At 44.1% G+C, this 9,692-nt stretch overlaps 1 protein-coding gene across 1 annotated transcript; it reads right to left on the bottom strand.

The window, feature by feature from the left end:
* Positions 1-438: 438 nt before the first annotated feature.
* Positions 439-8,905, bottom strand: slc30a2 (solute carrier family 30 member 2). Its single transcript, XM_028397601.1, has 8 exons — positions 8,789-8,905; positions 4,868-5,079; positions 4,399-4,545; positions 3,951-4,104; positions 3,645-3,867; positions 2,120-2,225; positions 1,289-1,423; positions 439-1,091 (listed from the first exon to the last, which is right to left on the bottom strand). Exons 1-8 carry the CDS (start codon positions 8,869-8,871, stop codon positions 946-948), a joined length of 1,206 nt encoding a protein of 401 aa, XP_028253402.1. The 5' UTR covers positions 8,872-8,905; the 3' UTR covers positions 439-945.
* Between the last annotated feature and the right edge of the window lie 787 nt (positions 8,906-9,692).

Genomic DNA, 9,692 nt, shown 5'->3' on the forward strand with positions numbered 1-9,692 from the left:
GGCAGTTGAACAATAAACATCGCACTCTACGTGATATTAAATAACAGCTAACATCCATGCAAGTGTTTGGATCGTTCACGAGTCAGGTTTTTTTTGTTAAAGCAGTTAACGACATCGACACGTTGGGAACGGTGCAGGCATGTCCTCGAACTCGGCGGCTTTTCTCACACGGTGAAGTGTGTTTTAAAAAAAGAATTCCTACCATGGCTTGTTTGTGGATATTCCTGGTGCCCAGAGAGTGAATCTCAGTGATCTTGATGATGCTGTGATTACCCCTCAAGCACCAGCAAAACTTAACATTTTCATACAAATGAAACTCCAGGCAGATCACTTTTTTAATCAAAGTGTCAGCTCCCCAGAGGATGAACTTTTGGTGATCACACAACAATTCCTCTGATGCCTCCCTGCAGCTACAGGAGGGGGGTGCTAGATGGGTAATCAAAAGATGTGCTGTTTATCTTAGCAGGAGTAAATATTCATTGTCTCCAGAAGATAGATTCGCAACTAATTTTAAAACTTACATGAACTTTTTTTCACCCCATGTCAGCATGAACTCGAGAATCTTTTCTTTCTTTTTTGCACGGTTTCCTCTTGTGCATCCGTCAGGCCAACATTTTGGCCTTGTTTACAAAAGAAGTAATGAGTATGTTGGCATGGAACTTGCTGTGGAGATTCATGGTCTCCAGAGGACAGTGATCCAGGTACTCAAATGGTCTTTACTCTCTCTATACCTGTTTACATAAAACACCAGAATCCCCCAAATTTGTCATCTGAATTTTCTGAACACATTCCTGCTCCCCAGAGACTGAACATTTTAGATCTGGTTACCATGTCCTCTATTCCCCAGTTACAGGCCATACAATAGATTTAGTACATGACATACAGTGAGCTGATCGGTGTTTTGTGTCCACGTTGGGTCCCGTCTGGTTCAGCTTGGCGTCGGGATCATTCACTGGGGTCCTGGCAGTGGGAGCAGTGGCTCATGTCTTCAGAGTAAAGCTCCACCTGGATGGTGATGCTGTAGAAACCAAACTTGGTGTGGAGCAGGTCGGTGGCCTCCTGCAGCACAGACTGAAGGTCGGCGCCCTCCTCTGACGAGAGAGGAGAACCCACACCGTGAGTCTGGTTCTGCTGTTCTCATTTCTTTTTAGTCTGTGTATCATTGTTCTGTTTACACTAGACAAGCAGGTTTAAGATGTGTTTGGAATACTGATGTTGTCGGTTTTCAACTCAACAATTTGCCAACTCTAACAAAATCAGTGTATCGTGTGTGTGTGTACCACATTACCTACTGCCAGGTGAACAGAGACCAGCGCCTGGCCCAGAGTCAGAGCCCAGAGGTGCAAGCTGTGCATGGACTTCACAGCCTTTACAGACAGCAGCACCTCCTTCACCGAGTTAAACTCGATTCCTTTCGGAGACCCTGAAAAACAAATGAACACACACACCGCATCAAAATTGCACCACAAGGAGAAGCACCCTGCAGGCCTGTTTCAGAGACTAAATGTTTGCTTTGGTTTCGTTATTTTGTGCGGTCATCTTGAGAAAGTTCAGTGATGTGTAAGAAGAACTTAAAATCCTAAGACGTCCTCGGGATGTGACCATCTGTGCTTCTTCTTTGTTTGTCTTATTCTCTAAAATCTTTGCTCCCACTTCTTATTCATGCGTTTGCTGTGCATTATGTGTATGTTTTTTTTACATGTTTTCCACATGACAGCACTTTGCTTTAAGTGACGGTGACCTTCAGGTCAGAATTTGACAGTTTGGTCACAGCTGCAGTCCAAGAAACAACCATGTGTGGGTCCAAAGATCGCTTTAGCCCAAAGGAACAGTTCGACCTTTTCATGTTAAAAGTTAGCTAAGAAGACTGACACAGCAACAGTATTTAAAGGGGATTGATAAGTGTGTGGCCTAAGGTAGAGACTATGGGGTCCACAACTTCAAACAACCTGGAAAAGGGTCTAAGGGCGGACGACCACAAGTCCACCATCATACAACACCTGATTTACATCCTCTTGCCCAAAATGACAAATATTAAAAATTGTACAGACCTCCTCTACCTTAGGTCACAAACCCATCAATCACAAAGGAGAAACTGTTGATCTCTGGTTTTAGCTACCTTCCATCAGTATCCTGAAGACGTCTCTGAGGATGGTGATGGTGGTGCAGAGGACAAAGACGGAGAACAGGAAGGTACAGATGGGATCTGCGACTTTGTACTCGGGCTGAAAGAGAGAGAAGGTTATGGAGACTTTGTAGAGCGAGTGCAGGGACATCAGATGGTGTTTTCCACGGTCACGAGGCAGTAAACTGCTCAGGGCAGAAATGAGAGAACATCTTGCATGATGACAGAAATGTCTAAACCCCTCACCCACCATAAACAAAACTTTAAATACATGAAACTGCATGCAAGCAAAGCTGCAGGGCCAGATGGTGAGAGCCCCAGGGACCTGAAAGCCTGTGCCCCCATCCCCAGCTAAGTGGAGTACTTCACCATGTCTTCACCCTGAGCCTGAGTCTTCAGAGAGTCTCTGTGGTGTGGAAGACATCATGTTTTGTTCCTTTTCCAAAGACGCCGCGTCCCAGTGACCTGAAGGACTATAGGCCTGTGGCTCTGACGTTACACATAACGAAGACCCCATTAAGACGATGCAGGTAGATGCCCCACTGGTGTCCTGGATGGTGGACCACACTGACTGGATCTGACTGGCAGACCACAGTCTGTACGCCTACAGAGCTGTATGTCAGACAGACTGATCAGCCACACTGGGGCTTCACAAGGGACCTCTCTCCCTTCCTCTTCACTCTTTACACCACAGACTTAAACTACAGCACAGAGACCTGCCACCTCCAGAAATTCTCTGATGACTGCAGTGGTTGGATGTATTACTGGTGGTGATGAGAGGGACTACAGGTCCGTGGTGGATAACTGGAGCGAGAGCAACCACCTACTGCTCAATGTGACAAAGACAAAGGAACTAGTGGTGGATCTGAGGAGGACAAAGGTTCCAGTGACCCCTACCAGCAGTGTGGAGGTGGTGGAGGAGTACAAATACCTGGGGGTCTACTTGGACCACAAACTAGACTGGTGCAAGAACGTGGACACTGTCTACAGGAAGGGCCAGAGTCGCCTCTACTCTCTGAGGCAGCTGAGGTCCTTCAACATCTGCTGGATGATGCTGAGGATGTTTTATGAGTCTGTGGAGCCATCATGTATGCTGTTGTCTGAGGGTGAGGGACATCAACAGACTCAACAGAACCATCAGGAAGGCGGCCATGTTGTGGGAGAGGACCTGGACTCTGACAGAGGTGTGTCAGAGGAGGACGTTGTCCAAAATAAAGACAGTACTAGACTGTCCCTCTCACCCGCTCCACACTGTACTGACCAGCTACAGGAGCTCATTCAGCAACAGACTCCGACTCCCATGATGCACCACTGAGAGACACAGGAAGACATTCCTGCCTGTCTCAATCAAACTACTGAAGTCTGAACTTTAATGGCCATACAGACATTGTACATACATACATATTTTATACTTTAATTCTATGCCATATTTCAGCTCTTGTCCCCTCTGGGTTAATTAATTCTGATTCTGAAAAGTGTTTCTTTGTAGATGACCAGGGGACATAAATGTGTGTCTGACCCGAAAATAGATGATGGTCGCCGCCACCATGACGCCGACGCTCTGCAGCAGGTCTCCGACCACGTGGATGAAGGCGGCACGAACGCTTGTGTTGCCATGGCCACCGAGCAGAGCGTGGCTGTGACCGTGAGCGACGGCGGGGCTCTGGCCGTCCTCGTCGATCTGGTGGTAGCCTCTGCCGTGGGCGTGGAAGGTGGTGGAGTGATGGAGAATGTAGGCCATGCTGTGGAGGTTCACAGGTACAGGTCTGAATCACCACATGCATTCTGCACAAGACTCTTGTGTGAACAGACATGAAGCACTCACACTATGTTGACGATGACGGCGCACCCAGAGGTGACCAGCATGACGTGGCCTTCGATCTCATAGTCGTTCCGTACAATCCTCTCGATGGCTAAATAGACCAGAACGCCTGTGACGATCCAGATGGACATGGCGGAGATGAACGCCCCGAGGATCTCTGTAGAAATTGTAGCTGTCAGCAGGTAACAAGGCCCCACTCATCGCTCATCGTCTTTATCACAGTCATAATGCATAATGTTTGTCTTCATCATGGTGCTTATGAGGTGACGTTCAACACATTCATGGTGCAGGAACAGGAATAATTAGGTTTCAAGATTCCTTATACTATTGGTCCAAGATTTCACAGACCACGCCTCTATCATTCATCATTTTTTAAGCCGTAGTAAATCAATAAAATATTAAATCAGTCATCCACATGAAGCTTTCATTCAGTCTGATCTCTGGTCCTGACCTGATCGGTGCCAACCAAAGTTCATGGTTTTGGTGGGCGGTCTGGAGGAGATCCACAGGGAGAACAGGCTCACCATCATGCTGCCAAAGTCTGTCAGGAGGTGGGCCGCGTCGGTCATGATGGCCAGGCTGTGGGCCAGGTAGCCTCCTGTGGGAGAGCAAAGACATGATCGAAGAGAAGAGCTCTTAAAAAACAGGGAGGGGGAAATGAAATGAAAAGTTCAAGAACAAAAAGGAAAGTAACCTCTGAGGTTACGCATGATAAAACTCTGTCAGCCTTCACCCTGTGAGAGCTTCACGGAACCATTTAAAGGTAGATTAAACCTGCAAACTGTGATCATTTGTATTCATACCCTGTCCAGACATTTTATTCTTATATGTCACGGCCGATAAGCCAGTAAATGTCAGCCACCGTTCTATACTGTGAAGAGTGAAACAGTCAAGGTGACAGAGTGAAGAAGTCTTTCTACCTATGACCTCGCCGATCATGAAGATGAGGCAGACTCCTGAAGCGATGTAGAGCTTCTTCTTGGCCAGCAGCTTGTCCACACTGTCCTCACACGGCGGCGCTTTGGGGCCATGGCAGTGGGCGCTGACGGGTCGCTTCAGCTCGATGGCTCCAGACATTCCCCCGTTCTTAAAAGGGAAGTCTGGAAACTGCTCCTTGGAGTCTGGGAAGGAGCTGCAGGGATACAGGAAGATTAAGATTAAGAAACCTTTATTAGTCCCACAATAGGGAAATTGCATAATGCATTAATGAAGAGCTGGAGGCTCGCTGTCTTCCATTTTACTGGTTTTTCCGAGCTTGGCTGTATTTCTGAGAGCAGAGAAGGTTTGGGGCGGTTGGGCATAGAGAGATGAGTCTGAGGCTCAGCAGGCCGCACCGGGATCGGCCTGAGGCTCAGTGGGACTATGCCTATTAGGTGTTGAGTGAATCTATTTTTTGAGCAAATGTTGCAGCAGAGAGACGATGGTCAGTGGAAACCTGACAAAGTGAATTATTGCAATCAATGTTCACTTAAGTGGAAGAATGGTGAGATGGCTCATCCAATGAGGAGCCAGATAAAAGGGACTGATGATGGCAGCCAGGCAGGAAGAGCAGGACTTCTTCAGGGTCACTTCAATGGACCGGGCTATCTGCGTATCTGCCAAGCTGCATCTTTTTTCATGTAAACACACAAGATGCTAATATGCTTTTTTTGTGGGTCACTGTTTGCAGCCAGTGTTGTTACCTAGCAACCATTGTGAAACAGGTCTTTTCTAAACTGTCCCGTGTAGGTTTGTTGCCTAAACGACAAGGTAACGATAACATAAAGGCACCACGTGGACATCAGGCCGGAGCCAAAGTCCTGAGGGGGATTTTTGTTAATTATAGAGCCGGTAAAATTAGCAGCATAATTTTCATAACTCTAGCATTTTTTTTTCAGTCAAATCTAGCCAATCAGAGCTGTTTCTAATACCATGGTTACAGTGATTGACTGTTAACCCTGTAAAAGAAAACGCTGACTTCTCCATTTTAATCTCACACACACACACAGGCCAGGTTGCTGTGGTGCTGTGAGGTGGCGAGATGCGATGATGTGGCTAATGAGGTGGAAAATAACTAATTTGGCTTCACTTGAGATAACCACACACACACACACACACACACACCGAGGAGATTGGGAGCGTTGCATGATTAGCCTTTATCACACACGCACTCGTCGGAGGGGATGTCCAGGCTCAAAAGAAGCAGCCAAGTGGAAAACAGATTCTGTTCAATTACACCGCTGGGACAGGAGGGACACTCTCAATAAGCAACACACACATTCTGAGCGCACAGCTCATCACATGAACACACAGGGGGTGGTAATAAATCCAAAATGTGCTTTTTAAAGGATTTCTGATAATATTCTGCACAAAAAAACACAATCACAGAGGTGAGCAAAACGCTTTTAGCTTGAATCTGTTCCAACACTTTCAGCTCTGTGACTTTGTAGGTTTTTAAAATTCATTAAATAACATTTTCTAAATTAAATTAAATTTGGTACAATAAAAATGAAACAATTTAACCTGATCGTTATTTAAACTAAATAAAGCAGTTAGCATTTAGTGTAATTTAGCTGGAGTTGAGCACCTTAAATATATTTGTTTTTTAACATTTTGTAAACAGTGATCCTGGATCTAAACAAAGCAATAACTATGTTGTGTTTTGTGTTAACATTTTGATATATATCACAGATGCTACCCGTTACTTGTTAGTCTTTTAGTAAAATACATAATCTATAGCATTGCTGTGTTTATGTAGCATTCTTGCCTTGGTTAGACAAAGCTAATTACTGTTATGGATATTATTGGTTGTTGGTGCTTGTTGTGTTAAATTGTTGATTCTTTTATGGCCATTCATCTTTTTTTCTGCTACAGGGCGTCTCCTCAGTGTTAGAAATAGCAGCTCTGAAGTGCAGTTCCTCTGACAGCCTGCAGGGCAGGTGTCAGCCCTGCTGTCAGCAGCAGCAGACACCTGAGGGGACACTCAGTGATCTGTGAAATGAGATGAGTCTCAGAAGTCCACTGAAAAAAAAAAAAAATAAAACACGGAGCATTTAATTACTGCTGCAGTCACAGCCAGAGAGTGATGAGAAGAAATGAAATATGATTATTATTATTAGGGGCAAAAGTGACTAAAGAGGTTCTCTAGATAGAATATTTCAACATGAGATATTGTTGCGCTCTAAAACTCTAATTGTATATTATATTATTATTATTATTATTATTATTATTATTATTATTATTATTATTATTATATGTAATAATAATAATAATAATAATAATAATAATAATAATAATAATAATAATAATAATAAATGACATATTTTAATGCTTGAATGACTCAGCAGCGCCCCCTACCACCAGGCCATGGCCTGCGTTTCACAAAATGTGTTATTCTGGTTTTCAGATTGTTTTATTTAAAAAAATATATATTATCAATCAACAATTATCGGATATTTTGCCCGTATAAAAATGATTGATGAATGTGTATTTTTCCACAGAGGCCATTTTTCTTTTTCCATCCTGATTAGATGAAGCAGCACATTTATAAACACGTTTACAGAGCTGGGTTAAAAACTAAGAGAGAAAATGCTTTCTGTTATTATTGATAATGTTTCTCATAACGAGGCCTTTTTAACATTTAGTTTTTAAACGATAAACTTGTGTGAAGTGACAAGAATAATACAAATAAACAGTACATGTGAATATACCTATTTGGACACATCGCTGCACAGCTGCTGCACACGCGCATCAGGATGGCGCAAATGATGCATGAAATCCCAAATGTAGCGCCATATGCGCATCTGTCCCTCTCCGCCTCCCTTTGAAGCGCAAACTGATAACCAGTAATTTCTCAGAGCCTCCTGTGTGTGTGTGTGTGTGCGTGTGTGCGTGTGCGGCCATGTTGTGTCAGCGCGTCCTTCTCTCTGCGTGCTGTTGTTGTTTCATAAAAAGTGAGGAAACAGCTTGAAACAGTTGATCAGAGGATCGATTGTTCTGCAGCTGCCGTGTGATCAGTGTGATTATTGATTAGATATAAGGGAAAAATGGGGCCTGTGATGAAGACTAAATAACGAAAATGCAACGAAAATATTGGGATTATAATCCCAATAATATTATAATGATATTAAATGATATGATTTATAATGTCGCCAGATTAAAGGAGATTATCACCTGTTTTATGAGGGATTTTTTTACGGATACAAAAAAAATGTGGGCTCTTTTTTTACATTTTTAAATATTTTTTGACTTTTTTTTATTATATGTTTACATGTCTGTGTATTTAAATAATATTTCAGCGTTTGTATTTGATTGGATTTATATAATCCGACCAGCTGTTTGACTGTCTTTCTCCTGCAGGTATCTGAACACCTGTCTGCGCTGAGTCGCTGCTCTCGGTCATTTCCGGACCTTTCCGTTTCCATGCGGGCTGAAGAAGAAGGAGACGTGCACGCTGCCTGCGCGCACACCCCCCCCCCCCCCCCTCCCATCTTAATGACAGATGATGAGTTTTTAGCATTGCTCGCTGTGAGCTGGCCCCGGGGCCATTTGTCACAGGCTGTCCAGAAACAAGCCGAGCATGGAAATGAATTTGTTCATTCACATAAAACAGGCCGCAAGAAACGACAGGCTGCTTATTAACATGCAGCGCAGTAACAACTGCGCCTTTTCCCCGCACAACATCACGCACAACATCACGCACAACATCAAATGATTTGTTGAACTTTTCTCCACACAGACACTTTCTTTAAACTTGACACGTTTCCATAAGCAGGTGTCAGATTTAACGCTTCAGTCCTCGGTTAACCTGTGCGCATCGCTCTCCACGCAGCAGCAGTTACATGAAGCATGCAGTTTCCCACCTTTGTAGTTTCAGAGAATACATCTTCGCGTTCTTCTCATCTATCAGGTGAGACTTCTCCGAATTCGCAGCGTTCATATCCATCGGTCCAGCAGCTGTCGCACAGTTTGAGAGAAGATCCGATGAGGCTGCTGCAGGTGAGAAGCGACAGGTCCTGGTTCCCCTGGTGCTCAGTGGACGTGGGCAAAAGTCGGCCGACACCTCATGTCTGTGCGCTCAGAGTCACTTCCTTCATTGCGGTGCAGAGAGGCAGCAGCAGCAGAGGAGTGAAGGGACAGGCTGCTGTAGTTTGGTTGGAGGAGTTGTAGCCTCGAACATGCAGCTGCTGCAGCTCTCAGCACTGCAGCTGCTGTGAGACTGGACAGAGCGCAGCGCGGAGCAGAGACTGGTCACACACAGCACTCCTCCAGGTGGTGAATCATCGCGGGACAGCCATCACCGAGCCCCCAAAACCAAGCTGCGGAACCACATGGGAGCTTTTAAATAGTTTAACTCTCATATCTGATGAATAAAGCCCACTGAAATATTACATGTTACATTTCACTGCACAATTAAACATTTACACATTTTTAAAGGCAAAAAAAAATGAACATCCTCATTCTCACTTTAGATTTATTTACAGATGTTACTGATTTATGTGTAAAACGGATTTACGACCAACTTAAATTGTTTTTACACGACTTATTTTAGCACCCTAAAAATCTTATTTTATTAAGATACATACTTTATTGATCCTCGAAGCGAAATTCAGGTTGCAATGATACAGGGCAGTGTAAAATTGCCTTAAATATATTTAAATGTATTTTGGCAAAAAAAATAATTTCTAAGACAGTGCTGCATAGTTTTGCTGTCAAGGGAATAATACACATCTTGCCTTGTTTGTTTTTAATGTTAAACAGATCCAT

The sequence above is a fragment of the Parambassis ranga genome, chromosome 24, assembly GCF_900634625.1.
Source record: "Parambassis ranga chromosome 24, fParRan2.1, whole genome shotgun sequence".
Classification (NCBI taxonomy): domain Eukaryota; kingdom Metazoa; phylum Chordata; class Actinopteri; family Ambassidae; genus Parambassis; species Parambassis ranga.